The sequence below is a fragment of the Protopterus annectens genome, chromosome 2.part1 (assembly GCF_019279795.1).
Source record: "Protopterus annectens isolate FY-2018-M chromosome 2.part1, PAN1.0, whole genome shotgun sequence".
In the NCBI taxonomy this organism is placed as follows: Eukaryota; Metazoa; Chordata; order Ceratodontiformes; family Protopteridae; genus Protopterus; species Protopterus annectens.
The window spans coordinates 1,343,571,063-1,343,595,734 of NC_056729.1; the positions used below are offsets into that span (position 1 = coordinate 1,343,571,063).

At 38.9% G+C, this 24,672-nt stretch overlaps 1 protein-coding gene across 2 annotated transcripts in view; it reads right to left on the minus strand.

Annotated features, from left to right (window-relative positions):
• Positions 1 to 24,672, minus strand: part of SH3TC1 (SH3 domain and tetratricopeptide repeats 1) — a 773,464-nt gene that overhangs the window by 217,293 nt on the left and 531,499 nt on the right. For both annotated transcript variants that reach the window (XM_044062806.1, XM_044062804.1), the window contains one exon: positions 2,853 to 3,033. In XM_044062806.1, the coding sequence (XP_043918741.1) occupies positions 2,853 to 3,033 (181 nt within the window). The remainder of the gene's footprint in view (positions 1 to 2,852; positions 3,034 to 24,672) is intronic.

Genomic DNA, 24,672 nt, shown 5'->3' on the forward strand with positions numbered 1-24,672 from the left:
CCTACGAAAGGACTAATCCTTGTCAATAAATCTTTTTATTGTATATATTTCTGGTGGCTGTGTTGATGTGCTCACATTTTGTTTTCATTTACTGTGCATTTATAGTGTGAGCAACCTGCCGTAGTTTGGTATTGCTTTGTTTTTTTGCTGTCTTAAGTAAAAATATCAATCGCCTGTACCTGTTGTTAAATCGTAACGGCGTATTATGTTTAGAGGTGGCCCACAGATGCATTAAGAATTCCTGTAGTGGCCCTCCCCACAAAAAGGTTGTGCACCACTGTTCTAATTGTTCAGTAAGTGCATCTTGATATAAGACCTGGTGCTATATTAATTGTCTTAAATGGAGTAAAGTAATATGTAAAAAGACTCCCTGGTGTAATATATTGTTCCACACAGCTTTATCCAGACAGATCTTGTACACGATGATGAACCATTTTAGCTAGTAATTAATGCCAGCATTAGAGTTTCATACTTTTTAGGTCCATATTTCATGCTACAAAAACCTAAGTTTAATTAACCTTTTAAGTGACTTAGGCTAATACTAATCACTGGCCCTAGTGTCTAGTGTCACCTTCCACATGTATCTTTTGTGATGCAAAACCTGTGTTCTACTAAATTTTTAAGTGGATTAGGGTAATATTAAAGAGTTTCTCTCAGGACCAGTGTCGCCCCCCAATATTACATCCACTTCTCATTAGTGTTGGGATGAGTTGAGAGTTATAGATCCCCCCCATGCACACACACACACTTACAGACACACTCACTCACACACACACACACACACACACACACACACACACACACACACACACACACACACACACACACACACACACACACACACACACACACACACACACACACACACACACACACACACACACACACACACACACACACACACACACACACACACAAGCTTATAGACATATACACACTTACTGTACATCATACCCCTTCATCTGATCGTACTGCTCATGGACACATTCATCCATTCACCCAAATGCACACACACACACACACACACACACACACACACACACGCTTATAGACATATACACACTTACTGTACATCATATCCCTTCACCTGAAGGTACTGCTCATGGACACATTCATCCATTCACCCAAATGCGCACATACACACACGCACACACACACACACGCTTATAGACATATACACACTTACTGTACATCATACCCCTTCACCTGATTGTACTGCTCATGGACACATTCATTCATTCACCCAAATGTGCACACACACACACACACACACACACACACACACACACACACACACACACACACACACACACACACACACCAACAGTATGTATCTGCAAAACTCTCCGTCACTTACCTCTAATGCAGTCTCACCCATTGAAAGTAATGGATAAATGCATGCTTTCAGCTGAGTTAATTATCAAGGCTGGCAGGAAGGATTTACACAGCCAAGTGGTTTTATAAATTGTTTGACAGCATAAAGCACTTACTGCATGCATTTCTGGAGGAAGCACATATGGCTATTTATCATATACCTCTACCCTGGAATACCTCATTAGCATTTACGGTAAGCTAGAGATATAGCCCTCTCCAGAGCTACACCTCTTTGAGGAAAGCATTGAGGTAGGGCTGTCTGAGACTTGGAAGTATTGATTAATAGATATGAAAAGGGCTCATGACTGGAAGTAACCTTTCTGAAGCCTGGCTGTCTCTGAATTTCCTTTTAAAGCTGAGGTTTATTTAGAAGCAGTTACACAAAATCAGTTTCCTCCAAAATAAATTTCATAGCAAGAAAAGGGCAATGCTAATATATTTTTTTTATAAAGATGACCAATAAGAACATTGTGCTGAAAATGTGTGATAAAATATTCAGAATGAAGAAAGCTGCATCACTATACTTAAACTCAAAACTGCAGTCTCATAACATTTAAAAATGCCTTTATTTTGTTTAATTAGCATGCATTTCACATATTCAAATTTCAATATTCTGATCCTAGACTTGCACATCAGACTGCTAGTAGTATGTAATAATTTAACAGTTAGTGCAGTGGGCTATTGCAGGGGTGTCTTTTATCAGGGATGCATGGTTCAGGTTCCTTTGTCTTTCTCATTAGTATAGTGCTTAGTATCCCTACCTCTCATGTGGGAGACCATAGTTTGATTCCCTGATGGGGTGTAACTGTACCTTCTATCCTCAGATCCCTCTCTGATGGACTTGTTGTACATCCAGAAAACAAATAGCATCAGAACTATACTACCTAGGGACCTAAACTTCTTCCAGAGCATTAACTGGACATGTTGGAGGGAGAGGTATGTGTCTCAGAGCCTACCCCTTCTTTGGAACAGGCTTCCCATCTATGTGAACCAGAATTCATCCCTGACCTAATTCAAGTGTAACTTGGACCAGTGGATGGGGAATTGGAAGTTTAACCCTGGTCTGACACCTCTGTCTCTAGTAGACAGAGACAGCCTTTAAAACCTGACCACACATGCTCAAGCCTACATATACCCCTTAAAATAACCCTAGGATATCAAAACTTATCAGATACATTTGGGAAGCATGGCTAGCCTTAAAAAGTCCCCCCTGGGGTAATTAGCGTAATAATCACCTTTGAGCTAAAATGCTCTCATTCTCATATCATATTTCACACCAATAATAATTAATTTGTCTCCTTAGTGCATTAACTGACTACAACAGACATCAGAATCTTTTATAAACTTTTATACTTACATGCTTTTTATATTACAGTATTGCTTGCATTAATGTTTACTGTAATACTGTACCTATAGCAAGGTAAATCATTACAGTGCTGCTTTAAAACGTTAAAATGTTCCTAATTTTTAAGCCTTACCTTTCTGTGCCTAAAGTCATATAAAGTTTACTGATGGTTTCCAAAACACTTCCTTCCAGCTCTTTGTCCCCCATCTTCTTTGCTAATTGAAGCTGGTATTCATTGTAGATGATGCATCGAGCCTCAGACTTGACAACAGTTCTGTAGAAGTCACACAGCTTTTGAGTGGCTTGAAGCTGGCCTATGCAGACAAAGATATTGTCTCTGGTCAGAAAAGAAACTATGTTTTGGTAAGTTTCAGTTCTTCTGATTCTTATATTTTTAATCAGAATTTCACAGTGATAGGTAAATAAACACATTATAATGAGCTCTCTTTATTTATTTATTTGTGCATTTGTTAATGGTATTAGAATTGTCCAGCAATATAATGACTTATTGTTTGTAGAGGTCCATGAGGAAAAGCTGAAGACAAATATAAGAAAATATATACAATTACAAAAGTCCTATAATAATCAAAAGAATGCAACAGGATATGCATATTAGATGTGAAGAGAAAGTTCAAATTTACATCGTGTGACTTCATAATATTCCTTATTTGAAAAAAAGGGTGCAGAAACATGGATACAAATTGTGGTAGTTTGTGACTACATTTAATGACTAAATATCTGGAGCAGGGCTTGCTTTATTGTGTTTTATCACAGCACTTTACTATTACAGTGGCACTTGACACAGAGGATTAAGAAGCTGTTAAGGAGCTGTTTCCTGTGGTCCACTAGTCCAGAGTTTCATTCCATCAGCCTCCATGGCCTAACTGTGTAAATGTGAACAAGTCAGCGCTCTCAGGCGGAGTCAGACAAAAGTTCGCAGAGATCAGTGCTCGACTCCATTAAATAAATACAAATAAATAAGGCAGATTATGCAAATAGTGAAAAGTTATGGAGAGAGAAGCCAGAAACTTAAAAGGATGATGTATGAAGTTAGTATAAGGTGAGTATGAACTTAGGGTGGGATATCTAAGACAATAAAAGGGGTAGTATAAGAAGTTTAGAAGGAAAATATACAGAGCAGAAGAGGTAAGTAAACAGAGACAAAATATTGTGGAGCAAGAAATCAGAAGTTAGAAAGAATGTATAAAAGTGAAAGTCTAAATTAAAAGTATTTGTTAGTAGTGTGAAGCCGACAAATGTTATTTGTAGTTTTAAACTGCATGTTACACAGGTTCCATACTGCCTTGTTCAATAAAAAGTGAGAAAAGCTACAACAACATTAAAAAAAAGAGTTTGTACTCCCTATGTCCATCCCACACCCACTTACTTGTGCATATCTTCACACTCACAACAATAGAGGAAAATGAAAGCCCAAAAACTTTGTATCACCGTTAATCCAGAAACAGAAAGTATAGCAGCAGTGATTGCCTATGGAGTGCAGAGAATTTACATGCTGTAACTAGAAGTGTGCTCAACAAGGAAAACTTCATCCTGTTTACACTCAACCAAGAGCAGGAAAGCCATTGCAAAAATGGAGATTGATACAGAAAGGTCAGGAACTGTACTGTGTTTTAGCTAAGACTTATGAGCCCCACACACACACACACACACACACAACAGGAATTATGGATGGCAGATCTAATTATTGCCAAAGTCTATGAATAAGGATAAGGAACTGTAATTTTGGACCATTATGGTCAGCGATGTTGCTATAAGGAATTTGCAGGTAGATTTCCAAAAGTAACTCTCAGGTTTAGTAAGTATCTGCAATGAAAGGATATTATGAGATTTTACATTTCTTTTTTGGAAATATTTTAAAAATTAATGCTGGTATAAACGAACATGAATTTAAGTAAAGCTGTGTGTGCATATTTCTCAACCTCTTAGCACAAGAAATCTGGAAAAAGCCTAAAGTAATGGGGTGACAAAGGCCCCAAAATAGTGAGGGTTTAGATATTGCTCTTAGGTTCATAGGTAGGTACTAGGCTATTGGCCCTAGGGCCTATATATGTCTAGCCAAAGGTACCCTGGCTTTCGCCACCCTAGAAAATTATTTTCCTGTGTCACTGTCGAGCAGAGCCACAGAAGTAATGCCCGGGGTGAATTTCCTATCTCCCATCCAGTCATCAAGATTTTTCTTGAAGAGTGCTAATGAGGAGCTTTGTTTGATATAGATAGGTAGTTTGTTCCAGAGTATGGGAAGTCTCTGGGACAGTAATCTTATGAACTTAGAAAGTTGTTAGAATAATAGGATTCGTGTTACATTCATTTTCTGAAGGATATGAAGTCTGAAACTGAAATGCATATCATTATTTAGTGACTTCAATCCTCAGTGATTTGCCAGAAAACACAAATTGTATGAGAAATAGACCAAAATATGAGTCAAAAAATCTGGGCATTCTATGAAAATCAGGACAGTTGAGAAGTATCTTTGTATGTACTGGGCAGAACTGATACTGTCATTCTGTTGTTGAGAGATGGCCAGAGTATTGTATTTAACAACACAGAGTCATGGAAATGGCATGACATAACATGATGTGAATCCAGTTTTGTGGTAGGAGGGCTTTAGTCTGCTGAATGTCCCCATCATGGTGTTAGTTGGTAGCATATATCCGTAACTTAAGTATGGCATAAGCATGGACATAGTTTTATTATGGTCCAGTGGTAAGGAGCATGTTGTTTCTGCACCCAGCTAAGAAGATGATGTTCTACTCATTGTGTTCCTTATGCGAAGTTCAGACTTTACATCTTGATCTACATTGACATATTGGTATAATGTTATTTGCAACACAGATTATAATATCATCTGTTGTTACTTGCTGTAGCCAATGAGTGACTTCAGGTATAGTAAATAGGGTGAAGTGTATTGCTTTTGCTTTGATAGTAGTGATATACAGGCTGGAGCCTGTAAACTTCTTTTAAGTGAAGTAAACATCACCTGATTTGTACTTGTGCAGATAGGCTGGCAGAAGAAAAAGTACAACTGAATGCAGTCATCTGCAAAGTAATACAATGTTATGCCTTAGCATTTTTTCTATATTGTTCACAAAAATGGAGTAGAGTAAGAGCCAAGTACAGACTGTTATCTCTTAATTTTCTCCAGTTTTGCTTTCTTATTTCTTTTACTGAACTATATACTTTGAGACCTAAATATCCTCCGGAAGCTTCACTGATAAATATATTACTGACACCTTTTTCTCCTCCCTTTTCTAATTACCACCAATTTATGTGGATGATATTGTAGACCTTATTTTCTTCCAAACCTGATGGACAAATCCAAAATCCCCAGTTGCTAGCCAAATATATCCTCTAAAAGCACCATACAGTCATCTGCAAATTAATAGATACCACTCCTCCTGTTCATTCTGTCCTGATTCATACCTGCTCCCTTAGTCTCTGTAATAAGTTTTCAATAACCATTAGAAAAAGTCCTGCTGATAGAGGGCAAACCTGTTGTGTGCCTTTTTCTGTTTCTTTCTCCACCTTTCCCCATTTACACAATGCTTCACTTGTGGTCCATTGTAAAGAGTCTTGAGGAACACCTTGCTGAATTTACCTGTGTTAAACCAGTTAAAGAAAGAATGCTGAGGTGAGTCTGTCTTCAGTAAAGAACAGTGGTTCAGAAAGAAAGTCAGCTTGGCTCAGATCAGCTATACCCACAAAACAACAAGATAAAGGCTATCCAATGTATCAAGGAACTACTACAGTAGCTGAAATTGCTCTAGACAGTTTCCTTAGGACTATGCAGAGGTGGCATATCCCTTCACCATTCTAGTCAGAACCCTGAATGTAGGGAAGAGAGCAGGTGGATGCCATGCAAGGTTTAAGGGATAGCTTGAGCCCCCCCCCCCCCTTTCCTGACATATCCATAGATAGATAGAGATTTCTATTTAGAAAAAAAAGGCTATACTGAGAACAATATCAGTGCTACACCAAAATCATGATTCTGAACACTGTGCTATAGCTTATGTCAGCAAGACACTGAGAGAGGTAGAGAAAATGTTCTCCGAGTGCGAGGAGTATTTTCTACTGTAGGGACAGTACAGACATTTAAAATGTATGAGCAGTTCAGATTCAGATCAGAATGCAGCACAACTGACCCAATGTTTGCAGTGAGACAGATAGCTGAGAAAAAGCTAGAGATGAGGGAAGGGTCTGACTGGACATTCCTAGACTTGGAGAAAACATATGACAAAGTCCCAAGAAAGCTGATTTAGGATATCTAGCAGTAGTTCAAAGTCCCAGAAACAGTGGTAGCATTGGTACAGGCTATGTAGAAGGATTCAGTAACTCAGTAGTGTTCTGTCTCATAGAGGAGCTCCTAGTGGGGTGGAGGTACATCAGGGTTCATTTCTGAGCCCACTGTTGTTCATACTAGTGATGGACTAAATTAGCAAACAGGTCAGAGGGGACAGACCAACAAAATTGCTGTATGCAGATGATGCGGCATTACAGGCAGATGTTGACTAAGAACTTTAACAAAGGATAGGGGAATGAATGCAAAACTGAAGATACAAGGGATGAAACTGAGTACAGGTAACACAGCTGTAATGGCAGCAAATGGGAGACTCAGAAGAAAATGAGAATTGGGATAGAAGGCAAGACAGTGGAATAGGTTAACTGCTTCAAGTATCTGGAGGGGTGGTTGAGGAGAAGGGAAGTCTGAATGAGCAGGTCAAAGCTATTTATTATTATTTATTTATTTATTGACATTTGTTGACCAGGAAAGTCCACTGGGCTTGGGACCCATTTTCAGTGGAGGCCCGGGGAGAAAAGCTCTAAGTTACATGAAAATCATTACATGAATTTGTAAGGAAACAATTATTTATAAAGCAAGTGAAATAATGCAGAAAACTATCTAAGCAGCACATATGTTGTAAAAAGGCACAATACAGTAACATGTAGGAAAATTATGCAGTTAGAAATATTTAACAATACAGCTCAATTTTTTTTGGGGGGGAGAGTAGGAAAAGGGAAAGGTAAGTGCAGTGGAAAGGTAGAATTAAAGAGTTAAACTTAAAGGTAAGATAGATATAATCTTAAAGCTAGGTGGTGGGAATATGTAGATTATAGGCGACATGTATTTAATGGTCAATTAATTCATTAGTTAATAATTAATTAGCTAAGGGGCTGCAGCCAACTGGCACATATTGTCAGAGGTAGTGTATGACAGAATAATGCCTTAGCAGCTGAAAAGTAAGGTGTACAAAGTAGTGGTGTGGCCAGTACAACTATATGGCACAGAATACTGTGCAGTAAAGGCAGAGCAACTGAGGAAGCTACAGATGATGAAGATAAAGTGTCTGAGACAGGGGTTAGGAATGCACACTGTGGGACAAATGAAGACATGAGGACAAAAGAGAAGAACCCAAAGTAGTTCTAATTTTAGAAAGGGTCAAAGATAACAGATTACGGTAGTTTGGGCATGTGCAGAACAGTAGAAAACCATCTGGTGAGGAAGATTTGGGGCAGACAGGAAGAAGGCCAGAAGAAATGAAGGTGTCTAGCCAGCGGTGCATGGATTGTGCGAGACAAGGCCTCTGACAGTTGGCATCAGTGCTGAAGATAGTAGAAGAGTGGCAATGAATAGAGAGAGATGGCAACAGTTGGCACAGCACCCTGACCCAATGCAGAAAAATGGGAAAAAGCATAATGTATTTTTTCTTTGGTGTTTTTTCTCTTCACATGGGATGTCCAATGTACGAAAGTCAGTCAAAGTTTTGTAATTTAAGCTTTGAGGGAAATTTCAGGTTTACTTTCTCGAATACCAATTAATTTGTTTTTCAGGCATTCTATAGTGTAAGTAGTATTCTTTAGCAATACCGATACCATAATTCAAGGAAATCATTTTTTTTTTCCATGTCTTGGTTCTTCATTGTCCAACTTTCACATAGGTTCATAGGGCCTTTATAATCCTAGTTGTGCCACCTAACTCAGTTGTGTTAATATGTATCATTGGCATTTATTAGGAGGGGGCTATGTTAGTTAGGAAGTTTCTGGAGTTTATGTGGGGGATATGTTAGTTTGGGCAATGCTGTCTGCCTCAGTCTATCAGAAGAATGGGGACAGACCCTGGTGTGAATTTCTGATTTCCTATCCATTGGCCAAGGTTACACTTAAATAAGGATAGGGATGGACTCTGTTTCACAAGGAAAGGGATCTTGTTCTATAGCATGTGATTCCTCTGAGACACATATTTGTCTCAACAACGTCTTATTTCTGTCACAAGCAAAATTCTAATCCTTGGATCTACTAGTTTGATGCTTTTAGTTTTGCAGATGTGCAAAAGGTCCATTTATATGATGCTACTGAAAACAACTATGGCTTGGACAAACTGAATTTTCTACATAAATATACATTCTACACTTGAGGATCTATTCTAAGTCTTGGTCATTCTGCCAAGAGCAATTCATACAAAATGTTTTGATTCGTGCTTTTTCAGTTTATTTTACAGCCAGAATATAGCTATTGATTTTACCAGATGTCAGGATGTTTTCATTTTTCCAGTTAAAGTGCAAACCCATTCTCCATTTTCAGTCAATAACATGGTATCGCCAGCAAAGGGAGGATTTTTATGTTCTTCTCTAGTTTTCACATCTTCTTTTCTCCATTCATAGGTTCATAGGTTCATAGGTGTGTACTAGGCTAATGGCCCTGGAGCCTTTACAAGCCTAGCCCATAGGATTACCCTGGCATCATGCCACCCAACCTTAGTTCCTACTGCCTCTGTCGAGTAGAGCCACTGGAGTGATCCCAGGGGTGAATTTTCTATTTCCCATCCACTCATCAAATTTCTCTTGAAGAGGGCCAGTGAGGTGCTTTGCTTGACATGTATGGGAAGTCTTTTCCATAGCATGGGCAGTCTCTGGGTTATGAACCTGTCCCTCTAGCATGTTCTGTTGATTATGGTAGTGAGATTGAGTTCTCTGGAGCGTGTGATGTGGAGGGATTGTAATTTCTTTAATTTAATCTCTAACAGAGAATAGTTGGAGTTTTTTGAGTCTGTCCATATAGGACAAGTGTTTAAGGCCTAGGATCCTCTTTGTGTGGTACTTTTGCAGCCTTTCTGGTTGTTGCAGGTCTCTAGTGAGGATCATGCCAAATGGGACATTGTACTCTATGATTGGCCTAATGAGGGAAGAATAGAGGGAGACAATGACCTCTTTCTTCCTGGATGCAAAACCCTTAGTAATGAGATGTGCCACATAGAAGGAGTTTCTGGCCACAGTGGCAAAGTAGTGGTCAAAAGAGAGAGGTTGTTGTCAACCTGTGTTCCCAGATGTCTTATAACACCTTCTGTGTTCAGTGGAATACCATCAATGTGGTAATTCAAGGGAACCAGGTTTTTCCCAAAGGGGATGAAGACACATTTTTTGGCATTGAGCTTAAGGCTATGGTTCTGACACCAGTCGTTGGTCTCATTGAGGCCTTTGTGTACGATGTCAGCATCGCTTGGGGAGTTAATAATAGCTCCCAACTTGCAATCATCTGTGAACTTTGTCAGCCAGAGTCCCTTCTTGTTGGCCTGGACTTCAGAGAAGTAGATACCAAACAGGAGAGGACCCAGGACCAAACCCTGTGAGACTCCACTCGTGACTGGTCAACAGTCTGACTTGGAGTCAGCTACTTTCACACTGTGGGTTCTATCTGTGAGCCAGTTTGCAACCCACCTATTGATATAGGGGTTGATACCTAGCTTAGTAAGTTTTTCTATGATTCTTGAGTGGGGAATGGTATCACAGGCCTTGGCCAAATCAAGGTAGACTGTATGAACCACCTTACCTTCATCCACAGCTCTGGTGACTGACTCAAAGAAGTCAACCAAGTTGAGCAGGCATGATCTATTCTTCACAAAACCAAACTGTGTAGGATCCAGAGTTTGGAGATTCCCTATATCCTTGTTTATTAGCTCCATGATGATGCGTTCCATAGCCTTACATATCAGACTCATCAGGCTAATGGGGCAATAGTTCCTGGGGTCTGTAGTCGCTCCTCCTTTGTGGAGAGGGATGACTGTAGCAGTGTGCCATTCGGTGGGGACAAAGCCTGAGGTGAGGCTGTGATTGAACAGGGCACACAGGTGAGGTGCCAGTTCACTCTGTAGTTCATGTAGAACACAGCCAGGGATACTGTCAGGTCCCATAAAAGCTGTATTCTTGGCCTTGGACAGTGCTGTTTTAACCTGTGCAACAATAATACTGGGTGCCCGGCAATCTACTGGTATTGTGATTGGTCCTTTTGGGGGAAGAGAGGGGTAAAGTTAGCACTGAATCAGTTCACCAGTATATTTGCAATATCTGTTGGCTCGGTATAGGAGATACCATTGTGCAGTAGCTCAGACCAAATCTGGGTATTGCCAAGGAGATTCTTTACATAACTATAGAAGGCCTTGTAGTTGTCTTTACTATCTGCTGCAATTCTGTATTCATAGCTAGCTTTAGAGAATTTGATGAGGGATCTCAACCTTTTGCTGAGGCTGATAAGGGTGTCTTTCCAGTCTTGGGACTTCACCTTATTTCCGCATCAGTTTCCTCCTTCTATTGAAGAGTTTGTTTATGGCAGGGGACCACCAGATTGGCTTCTGTTTTTTTGAGGAGAGCGTCTTAATTCTATTTGGTATGGCGAGATCCATGTATTTGTGTACGTGTTTGTACAGTGCATTCGTGTATGATATGGCGGTCATACAACTATTCTCCATTTACAAGGATGCTGTGAAGTTTGCCACCTCTGTTTTTAGGAGCCCAAAGTTAGCTTTGGAGAAGCTTTTCATGGTGGTTACCTTTGTTGGGGGAATGGGAGGGATGTGGATTTCCAAGGTGATTAGCTTGTGATCGGATCTAACCAGGGAGGAGTTGACTATTGGTGTGGTGCAATGGTCGCCCATGTTAGTAATGACCAGGTCAAGGATGTTGCTACCTCTAGCGGAGGTAAGAACGAGTTGGTCCAGGGCATTGGAATTAATGAATTCCAGAGAGCGTTGGGCAAGTGTATTGGTGCATGAGTAGTTTTCCCAGTTAATGGAGGGGTAGTTGAAGTCGCCCAGTATGAAAGTGTTAGGTTGGACCCTAATATTCTCCAGGGTGCTTAGGAATGTGGAGTGTGAATCTTGGGACATGGCTGACGACCTGTAGCAGGCTACGACTTGAATCGCTGTCTTACCCAATGTTAGCTGCACCTGAAGTATCTCAGATGCGTTATGTTGGGCTACCAGTCTGGAGGTGTGCGCATCCTTTATGAATATGGAGACACCACCGCCTTTGGAGCTTTGCTCCAAGTTCTGGGGCCGAAAGGTGTGGAATGAGTTGTAGCCTGGTAGTACAGGGGTGCTTTCTGCTGCCTTGAATCAGGTCTCTGTTACAGCATGAATGTCGATGTTCTCCATTTTAAGGAGTACTTCGAGTGAGTGCATTTTGAGATTTTAGCATTGAGCAGCATGACCCTCAAATTGCATTTGTTTTTAGCTGTTAACGGTGGTAATTTGGTCTTTGGAACATTGCCTAAAAAAGGTACTATAGGGGTGGCAAGAGCCTTGGCCAGTATCCGAAACTCCAGGGGGTGACAGATGCAGGCCATCTCTGGCAAAACATCGAGGTCTGTCAATCATGTCATCCCAGGCAGACAGATACTGGATCCCCTTAGAATGACACCAGAAACTTAGCCAGTTGTTTAAATCAATCATTTTCTGCTTGTGCTGTGGCATCATTCTGGGTGATGGTAGGATGCTGCTCAGGGCTAGGGTCATACCCGCCTGGGCTACATAATCCGAGAGCTCCTCCATGTCTCTTTTCATGTAGTCCAGGGAGGTACATCTCAGGTCATTCACACCCACATGTACAATGACAGAGTCATATTTGTTCCTGTTGTTGAGGGACCTGAGTGCGTGCGTTATGTGGCAGATACTGGCGCCTGACTGGCAGCTGACTGTTACTTTCTCCTTATTCAACCTAGTGAGTGGGACATCAGTGTGCCTTACTATCGAGTCACCTATGACTAGTGTGTTGGGCATGCTGTTTTGCCTCAGGGACTTTGATTGAGTGGCACACTGTTTAGGAGAGTTATGTATCCTGTGACTAGTGTTGTGTTGTGGTGGTAGAGTGCGTTTCTGCCTTGGAGGTGTCTGGTGTTTGGTTAGATCTTTATTGAGAGCCTCCACAAAGGTGGGTGTGTGGATTGTGTTTTTATGTGAAGGCAATGCTGGTGTGTGTTCTGGAGGGCTATGTGTTCCATGTGGTGTGGTGCAAGTGTTAACCTTCTCCTCTTGACCAGCTATTCCGGTCTTGGCTGGAGAGTGCGTGGCTTCCAATTTGGATATATAAGTGCATCTCACACAAGTCTGAGTGTTGGGGAGTAAGAGGAGAGGGTTGTCAGTGTACATGAGGCAGTTGCTACATTGCCTCAGGATGCCCAAGTTCACCAGGTTAATAGGCAGAAGCACAGGGAATTGAACTTTAGACATGTCTGGAGGGGTGGGCATTAATAAGTACTGGAGCTGTTTCCTTGTAGAACTTTTAGTGCTGGTAGCACTTTTGTGTACTACAATAATTGCTACAAGAAGTCTGGTAAAGTGCTAAACTAACAAGCTAGTAAAAGTGCAAGAGAGGAGAGAACTAGCAGATCCAAGGGAAAAATTGAAGAACAGACTTTGGCACTGCTCAGAAGCTTACAAACAGTCCTGGATACAGCAACTCTGTATCTGGACTAGACTAGTTACAGAAAAGGTGGGAAACAAGTGCAAATGTGGGCTTTTAAACCAGAAAGTTGAAAGAGATGGAAAAAACTGCCCAAATGGTTAATAAACTACAATTTTTGGACCAAAAACCACTCCACTTGTGGTAGATAGGCTATCTAGTGCTTACCACTCCCACTGATAAGCTAGAAGACTTCCCACAAACACAGAAAGGCTTGGGGACTCAGAAGTTTACCAACAGTCCTGGATACAGCAAGTCTATATCTGGACTAGGCTAGTTACAGGAAAGACAGCGAACAAGCTTAGAATTTATTTATTTTTTTTTACAGAAAAGCAGCTAAAACAGCAGTAAATACAATTCAAATGCAGTGCAGGCTAACACACTGGAGTGTGTAGCAATATTATGGCAAATACAGTTTAAATAAATGCAATTAAATTAACAAATGACTAAAAACAAGTGCAGAAGGCAGCAAATTAGAAGGCTACTCGACCGCGGGGAGGACATGCAGACTCCACACAGAAGGCGCTCCAGCCGAGAATCGAATGGGAGGACTTCTTGCTGTGAGGTGACAATGCTACTGCTGCACCACCGAAGGCTACTAACAAGCAGTAATAAGTGCAGAGTAAGAGCAACTGAACAGATAACATGCAGGACAGCTAACTAAGACAGATACAATAAGAACAGCTGAATAAAGTATATATATATATATATATATATATATATATATATATACATATATATATATATACATATATATATATATATATATATATATATATATATACACACATATATATATATACACACATATATATATATATATATATATATATATATATATATATATATTCAATCCTGCATCTCTTGGGATTTTTTTCTGTGTAAAAATATGCTGACAATTGACATTTAACATAAAATCCAAGGTGAAAATATGCAGCCTTGTACAATTTAAAAAAAATTCTAAACTATTGTCTTTCTCCTTCTTCTGCCTAAACTGTTGCGCCTAGGTCAATGTAAAGATTGTGAATGGGAACTATCAAGTGTTTTGGTACAAACATGCTGCTCAGTGCTTCAAAGCATTTCATTATTTATGCAGCAAAATGCCTTGCTATAATCAGTGGAGCACAAATAGTCATTTATGGTTTAAGAATCCACCTCTCATGTATTACGGTATCTTTTGTGTCTTACCATTTCCTAAATCCGGTTTGCACTTTCAGCAAGTATGGCTGTAATCTTCACTGAAAAATCTTTAAAAGAATACTGCTGGCATGTGGGATCATGACAACGCTATGATAACTTCCACAGTCAGTTGGATCACCATTTTTCTGTATATTCTTTTTACTAAAAACTGGACACATCAACTAAGAGCCAGATTTAAAGCCAGTCTGTCCTTATTACAAATAAAAGGAGAAATAATTTGGATAACCTTTCTTGTAGATCTGTCCATATATGTTAGTTGAACAGGATGTTGTCTTCCAAATTTCCTGACAAAGCTTTGAAAACATACCTCTCAACTGTTCAGACTTTTGTAGAATGTCCAGATTTTTGCCTCATATTTCTGGTCTGTTCCTCATACAATTTGCAGTTTTATGGCAAATCACTGACAGTTGAAGTGACTAAATGATGGCATATATTTCTGTTTCAGACGCCATATCCTTCAGAAAATGCACATCAACATAAATCCTGTTATTTTAGCAACCTTCTAAGTTTATAAGCAATGTTTAAAATCTGTCCTATTTCTGGGTCTCTGTCCCTCCATTATTTAAGTCTTTTTTCCAGATTTCCTGCACTAAAAGAGTAACAGATGTGCTTGAAAGTATTACAATAACATCTGATTGCTGTAACAATTCAATTGGAATACCATCAATGTCCAGTGCCCTGTTCTTTGGTAAACCTTCCAATACTTTTTCTTCCTCTTCCTTTATCAACATCCATTCCTGGTAATATGTATCGTTACAGGATGATGATGATGGTGTGGTCCTTCCACCATTGCTTAATCTTCTCAGCAGCATCCAGCATGGATACTTATACATCCTTTTACCATCCCAGTTTGAGGCTTCATATTTTAAGAACTCTGCTCTTGTTCTCCTCTAGGACTTTTCTGAGTTTTACCTAATTGATACGTCCTTGTTGTACTTGTCTCATCATGTGGCGCATTAGACATTTTGGCTAAGTTCATCATCTGTTATCTTTGCACTCAGCTTTATCTTACCTTCATTTCTGAAGAATATTAAAGCTGTTATCCATCAAACGTTTGAAATGTTTTTTGTTTTATTAATTTTTGAACAGACGTTTCACTTTCTTCAATGTAACGTTTTTGACGTCTTACCATATCTCTTCTGGTACCTAATGAAGTGAATCGATTTTACAGAATGTCTTTTAAGTTTGGTGATATATTTTCAAGAGCATACATTACTAAGTACATGGCTACCTTACACTTTTTTATCTTTATTTTGAATTAGCTCCATATTATGCTTTTATTTCCGATATTAAGGTTTGCCATAATTTATTACCATGTAGTCATGTGAAAGCTATACAATCCACTGACTGAAGTCCATGTGCACAGTCACTACGTATGTTGTTGAAAGAAGTTTGAAATAGTAAGGTTGTTTGCCTTACAAACATCTATCAGATGTCCCCCACCCACCTTTTTTTCTATTGCTGAGCCCATATTTCCAACAATTTCACATTCTTCTTGGTTCCCAACTTTTACCTTTGTCTTTCCCACAACTACAGTATAACCTGTTTGCACATTCTGTTAACTTGTTAGGAGAACTGATAAACTTCATAATCATCTGTATCTGCTCTTGGTGTATATACCTAGGTGACAGTAATGTTAGTGGGTATACCTCATAAACGCAAATATATTAATAGTTCAGTGATATACTTATATTTTAATTCAGTTCTTCCAAGCTTTTTATATACAAATGCAACATGAGTTCTACTCTGACATTCATTTCCAGTATAATATACATGCATTTACTCATGGGATTCAGTGTTCACAGGTAAACATATAATAGTCTATCAGTCAGACTGTTACAAACCTGGCCAGTAATCAGACATTAGAATCAAGCCCTGCACCTTGTATCTGTGATGTAAATACCTAAAGTATTATGTCAAACCTGCCCCAATAAATTGGTAAACTGGTGATACTACCATACCATTTCCTGAACTAGATCAGCTGTGTGATAGGCAGTGGCTGGCAAACAATGACAACAGTAGGTAAATTAAGTTGCAAAGATTCAGATCCTGCACTCTTGCCACAGGAAGCAGCTCAAGAGCATATTGGAGTTTTAGTTCTCTTTTCTAACTGCCATCTGATGCCATTATATTTCAGTTCACTGACACCTAACAAGTGGAGTAGTGTTTTCCAGTTTATTATTGATTACAGGTAGCTTTCCCTGCTTCCATGCTCCAGTGCAAGTCTTTTTTGCAACATTTAACTCCCAGTTAATGCTGGCATGGATTACCCTAAACTGCTGTTTGACTTAACATACAACTTTTAGAGAGTCACAGGGTAAAATGGTAATTCTTTCCTTGAGAAACTCAACCCCTATAAACTCATTGATATAAAGGATAATATATACACCCATTTCATTAAAGAACTCTGGGTATGCTTTTTTTTTTTTTTTTTTTTTTGATGGAATGGGCTCAGGAAGTGAATTATATCATGACAGGGTATGTTTTTTCTTTCTTTTTTTTCAGAAGATAACATATTTATCCATTGTGGATCAATGTTGATATATATACCTTGCCTATTTTTCACTGTCATGTCAAATCATTTTCAAATATTTTTTCCAGATTTACTCACAGATTCTAAAATGGAGTATGGCAGGATCTTGTGCCTGTTTTTTCCATACTTTGTAGATATTTTGTTCACTGAATGTGCTTGTTAGGGTGCAAGGAAAACTGGAAAGATGTGTGTCAGTGAGAATTACTGTACAAAATGGCTAACAAAAAGGATGAATGATTTTATGAACAATATTATTTGCTCTTGATGAGGACCTAGCAGCAGGAGTTATAAGACTACATCAATGTGTGCTGTATAATTATACCATTCTACCCACAATAAATATGTCTTGTTAATTATCATAGCACCTGTACCTTCAGTACTGTATGTATGGGCATTCCAGGCATTTTTTTCATCTCTCTCTGGTTTCAAGATAAAGCACCAAACCAACCTTCTTTATTCATTTTAATTTTATTCAATCATTGTAATGTCTATATTTATAATATAGTTACCTTTGTGTTAAGCAGTGACTAAAATGGGTCCTTCCACATCACTCTACTATCCCAGTTAATTAGTATTAAATAAAAATTAACTATACCACTTTGGATGCCCTCCTAACAATTTTTCCTTTAAAATGGATAATAAATAGCACATGTAATCTAAGAGTGAAGGGTTGGTGATTACTCTGACTGTTAACTATGGTGAGCTTACAGGAATATGTCTCATGTAGTTCCCTTACACTGTCCTTCAGCAGATGGTGAATGTGGTTCTATAATACAGATGTAAACTAGGTAATCTTTAATTTCACTCAGACTTTAAACACAGGATTCAGACTACAATTTTGCTTACAACTTTCACATAGTGGTAAAGCATACCATACCTCCCTCACAGGGATCTGATTGGAGAGATGAAATCAGAATATTGCTGGAACTGGGATTATGTTTAAGTCTTGGTAATTACCTTTACCCAGTGGACCCTGTTTTTACAAAATCTCACCAAGACAACACTGATATATAGTCCGTATTTTATATACATTAAGATAGGTTAAAAGGTTAAAAATAAAAAAATACAGATGGATGCACAGGTCTGAGGGATAAAAAACTGCCCGATCTTGGTGTACGCACTGATGCCAGGACTTGAAAAAAAACAACAGTGTAGAATCCTCAGGACACTGAAGCATTCCTACAAAAGGGTTCGGCCATGCCTAATAGGAAGATGACACCCTGTTGTTTAAGGAAGTAGTTATCCACAAATATCACAAAAATTGGCAAACCAAAAAAGAGCCATAATGGTGATAAAGTAGACTATTGGGGATAAGGAAGTGATTATGTATTGCTACTATTACGCAAGAAGCCCAGAATTTCAAAATAGAAGATATTTAGAAAGATTAAGAGAGAAATTAAAGGAAAGAAAAACTGTCAAAGGCATCAAAGGGAAATTTGTATACATTAATACAGCAGTTTTATGAAAAACATTCCATAGATAAAACAAGTGAAGAACTAAGTGCGGAGAAGCCAACATAGGCAATGTTGCAACATTGTGAAATAACAGGTCCCCTGAGTAAGGAGAAGCAGGTAGAGTAAGAGGCATCTGAAAAAGATTTGCAACATGATGATTCTCTGGAACATTCTCTAGGAGACTGGTATGACAGTCCAGCTGAAACTGCACAGCAATGGAAGGTGCAGGAAATAGTGGCAACTCTGACGCAGGTAATGTTGCAGACTAATTGGCCAAAGGGTTTTGATACGAAGGAACAACGTAAGAAGCAGGGTGCATATGAAAAGGATGTCACATGAAGATTTTCTGTAACTTTCTGTAGATCACTCACAGGAAACAGAGAGCAAAAAAGGTGGTCTTAATTCAGATGAAAATGATTTAAGGGAACATCTGCTTGATTTACTAGAGATGAACAGACGTAGTAACACTGATGAAAGAAATAGATTACAGAAAGTAAATAAGATCCAAAATGTTAGAAGAATAATTAAAACAGGTAAGCACAGTAATCAAGACTTTTAAGATAAATTCACACAGTATAACATAAATAAATAGAATATGTTATCAAGCAGCTAAACTAACAGGAGACTAAGTTTTATCACAAGAACATGGAGTAACAAACAAAAAGAAGGGAGCAAATAAAATGACATCATGGAATCATTGAATAGAGACAACTATAAAGCAATTAAGACAAGAAGTATCACTGTTATAAGAATATAGAAAAGGAAACAGATTATTAAAAATACAGGTGGAAAAACTTTGAAGGAATGCTGATAAATATAAAGGAAAAATACAAAGTATGCAATTTATGACTGACCCAAAACGACTTTATAAAGACTTGGGAAACAAAGTAAAAGGAATGAAAACACCACCACCAATAAAAAAGAAGAAACAGGCACATTTTGAGGAAGTATTTATGAAGACTGTTGAATATAACAAAGACGCTGAATGGACAGAAGAATTAAAAGAAAGAGTAAGTTGCTCTAACATAGAGGACATGAAATGGGATGAAGGAACAACTACAGAAATGGAGACAAAATTAAGAAAAGCTTCTAAACAGTAAACTCCAGGCCCAGAAATAGTACCTAACTTCTGGCTGATAGCATTAACATATATACACAAAGACTTAGCCCTGACTTAGAATTACTTGTGTGTATACTGAACAGACACCAAACTGGTTAACAACAGGAAAAATGATACTCCTCCTTAAGAGTAAACCTGCAAGCCATCATAAAAACTATAGACCAGTATCTCACCTCCCAAAATTATACAAGCCATATATTGGAAATGATGCAGACAGAGTTTATAGTCATTTAGAAAAAAAAATAAATTATGTCAATAGAACAAAAGCATAACAAAAGAAAGCCATATGGAGCAAAGGATCATTTGTTGCTACATAAAGCTATAATAGAGAATTGTAAAAAGGGGAAAAAATCTAACTTTTGTCTGGATAGATTACAAAAAGGTATTTGACAGCATTGTACTTTCATGGATAAATGAATCCTTACAGATATGTAAGATATACTCTGCACTGATGAATTATAATACAGTGACAATGAAACAGTGGCAAAACACTATGCAGCTGAGCCACGACAATTAGCAGATTATTATTACACCAGGGAAAAAATTGAAAGGTAGATATTTCAGGGTGATTCTGTGTCACCACTGTTGGGTTTGCCTTGCCCTTAACCCATTAATCAATTTACTAAACAAATAAGACCGTTGTTACAATTTCGCTTCCAGAAACCATCCACTTTTAAATGTCATCTACTTTTTGTATCAGATAATTACCATTCATCAGATAAAGAGATGAAAATACAACTGGATAAATGGATAAAACCTTCTCAGATGATATAAGAATGTCATTTAGTCTTGATAAATGTGCAAAAGCAACATTTAAAGCAGGAAAGGTGTAGCACCAAGAAAATATCAGCATGGGACAGGAGTGTGATATAAAGGAACTTGAGCAGGAGGCAGTATACAAGTATTTAAAAATAGATGAAGGATTGACAATAAAACATGAACAATTGAGAATAAAGCTCAGTAAGAAATATTTCAGAAGACTAAAACTAATATTGAAAACTGCCTAGACATGTAGGAATAAACTCAAAGCTATAAATCAATTTGTTCTTCCTGTTCTTACTACATTTTTGAGGTGAATGACTGGTCCCTAAAAGTATTTGATCATTTGGAGATGCAAACAAGAAAAATGCTTCATGCTTATTAAATGATATATAACTGAATACCAAGATTATATATTCTTCACTATGAATTTGGTATGGGCCTTCTCAAAACTGATTACATGCACAGATCTGCAATCATGGAACTGCATACATATCTAATAACCTTATCAGATCCAAACATAGGGAATGTTTTAAAACATAAGGCAAAAAAGTCTAAGAAGACATCTTTATTTAGTTTATCAAAAGTATTTCAGCATCAAGAGGGACTAGAAATTAAACCAAAGTAGATAAAAATCAGATAGCAACTGAAGGTGGCAAAAAACAAAACAAAGAATATAAGGAAAATATGAAAAGGGAAGAAAATTGGAAAAGCCATAAATTTAGTAGCAAGTATAGAGCTCCTGGAACAACCTCATGTTGACCAACATTTGATACAGGAATGGTTCAGGCGAGGTGAATTGAAACTATAAGATGAAGGGCTAATAATGGCTGCCCAGAAAATTGGACTACATACACATTGGTTTACAAAATCCATTGAAAACATGAGAGAAAATGCAGGTTCTGTAAAAAAAGAGCTGGAAACAGTCACAGATCTTGTTGCTGGGTGTAATGGGGCTTGTAAACTGAAAGGCACAATAATGTGGCAAGACTGTTGCATTGAGGATTCTGGAAACACTACAGTATTGAAGTAGCTGAAAACACTGGAAACATGAACAACAAAGCAAAATAAAGAGTGATGAAGTTTATACCACATGGGATCGCCCATTACCTAGAGTTCAAAAATCAGATATAGTAGTTGAATGAAAAAAAAGACAGAAGTAGCACTGATCATTGAAATAGCTATACAGAGATATTACAGTATCTCATGTACTGAGAGACAAAACACCATAAAATATCATGATTTGCATGCAGAAATGAAAGCAATGTGGAAGAAACATAATCTGTCAGTTACAACAGTTGTAGGAACAGGCATACGTAGATATGCTACCAGTACATGTTTCTCCATGTGAATTACACAAGGACACAATTCTGGCATATTGCAGATGCTGAGAAGAACACTCTTAGCTAACATCAAAGACTGATACAATACTAATTTCTTACCCTTGTGATGCCCATGCCCTGGCCCAGCAATAAAAGAGACTCAGTCCTCATCACTAACACCAGAGAGGGTGTCTCATATAAGAGGAAAGAATAACAAATACACACAGTAAAGTGCAATTTCCCTTAAGAGCAAACAGAGATTGCAGTCAGTCCGAGGCTGGTCGCTCCCTTGATCCCCATGTACCCAATAAGACTCCCCACTGGCATAGCTATAGGGTCCAGATTTCAGCCTAGCTGGCAAGCTAACCTCCTGTACCCTCTCTATCCAACCAGTGCTGTACACACACACACACACACACACACACACACACACACACACACACACACACACACACACACACACACTTTGGGATAAGTACTTATACAACTTCACAGACACTCCTGGGAAAGGCTGACACAGATTCTCCAGCTGTGCCCCTTTACCCAGACTATACGGTAGTAATTACTGCCACCACTAGCTAATAATTATCAGCTACTCAAAGGCCCTTAAACGGGTGTCCAATTATTACTGTGCAATATTATTATCCAATAGTAGTGTAACTTAAGCAATCAAGGCGTATTGGAAGGGATTACTACAGGATCACTTATAAGCATGCAATGTACTCTAGAGCTTAATTTATCCGTACATAAACCAACCACAGTTGGAAAGGGTTTAAAAATATTTAATGATAAATACTAAAAACACAAGACAATACTACTACACCACAGTGCTATTCAAGAGTTCCAGAGATCACACAGAAACTTAAAATAACTCAGTAGTACAGTTCTGACATAACAGAAAAACACTTGGTCTAATCTTTATAGTCCTAGTGATTTGTACAAGAAAACACAATTCTAAGATAACTTACTTAAGAAAAGAGGCAGTGCTGTAGGTTGGATATCAAGACAAAAATGCTCAATAATCTCTGGTTCTCACTGTTTAAATTGAAACTGCTGTTCTGCTAAACATTATATCATCTTTTACACCTTCCTGGTTCTCAGGCCACACAGAAACTGCATTTACATTATTTTACACTTAGAGCAATAAAGGACATTCCACATGTAAATTCTGGTCATTAACTTTAGCCTTAAAACAATAGGCAGGAAGCCTTCATCTAGCTGGACTGGAACCTAATTGTAAAACATCAAAGGCAGTGATGAAATCATTTTAATTTCAAAAGAAGGATTTGAAATGCTTGACTTAGTTTTCCTTACAGCAGATGGCAATGTTGCCACATTGTGGAAACAGCATTTCTTTACATTTAAGACACAAGCCTGTATTTTACATTTATATTTACAAATGCCAGAATTATGTATCAAATTCTATTTGGCTAGGCTAGCAGCCTTCACCTATCTCTAACCAATCTTCACATCTCTCCCCCCGGAGAACTCAAGCTAGTTTTTCAAGTGACGCTTGAGAAACGCTGCTTGAGTGGGTTAGGTCTGTCTGAGTGTACCTCACCCCATCCCCTGTCTTGAGAGTCCATCTGCATTGGCATTGCTACCCTCACTGTGGTGCTGCACTAACATATTGTATGCTTGCAACCCCAGGCTCCATCTTAGCAATTTGGCATTTTGCTGACTGGCTCTGTTTAACCATGTTAAAGGGTTGTGATCTGTCATAACAGTGAATTTCCTTCCATACAGGTAAGGCTGAAGTTTTGCAATGTCCACACTATGGCTAGATGTTCCTTTTCTACAGCTGCATAGCATTCCTCCCAGGGTTGGAGCCTGTGACTGAGATAAATCACTGTGTGCTCTTCTCCCTCTGAAGAAATCTGGCTAAGTACACCCCCACCCCACAGTTCGAAGCATCCACTTGCACAACAAATTGTTTGCTGTAATCTGGACTGGCTAACACAGGGGGTCCTCCCAAAGCTTCTTTAAGCTTCTGGAATGCCTGCTCACATGCTGGATTCCACACTACCTTATCTAGCCTGTTCTTCCTTGTCAGTTCTGTGAGGGGAGCAGCTATGGTACTATAACTGGGGACGAACTTTCTGTAGTACCCTGCTGTCCCTAAAAATGCCCTCACCTGCTTTTTATTAACAGGTGCAGGCCATGCCTGAATGGCTTCCACTTTGGCAGGTTCTGGCTTTATCCTGCTGCTCCCCACTCTATGTCCTAGGTAGGAGACCTCTGCCATACCCACCTAACATTTGCTTGGCTTAATGGTCAACCCTGCCTTCTGTAGTCTGCCCAGCACCTCCCTGACATGCTGAAGGTGCTCTGGCCAGGAATGGCTGTAGATGGCAATAAAATCTAGGTAAGCAAGGGCAAACCCTCCTGCTCACACTAGGATATTATCCACCAGCCTCTGGAAAGTCGCTGGGGCATTCTTCATCCCAAAGGGCATCTTCGTGAACTCATACAATCTAAAAGGAGTCACAAAGGCTGACTTCTTTCTAGCACTGAGAGTCAGGGGCACCTGCCAGTAACCCTTGGTAAGATCAATGGTTGTAAGATACTTAGCCCCACCCAGCTGCTCTAGGGCCTCATCTGTCCTAGGCATGGGATAAGCATCGGACTCTGTGTGACTATTTAATTTCCTGTAATCCACACAGAACCTGGTACTGCCATCCTTCTTTGGCAGCAGCACCACTGGGGAGGGCTGTTAGACCCTTGAATCACCCCTAGTTCCAACATCTCCTGTACCTCCTCCCTCAGAGTTTGTCTGACACTCTCAGGCACCCCATGAGGGGCCTGCCTAATAGGCCT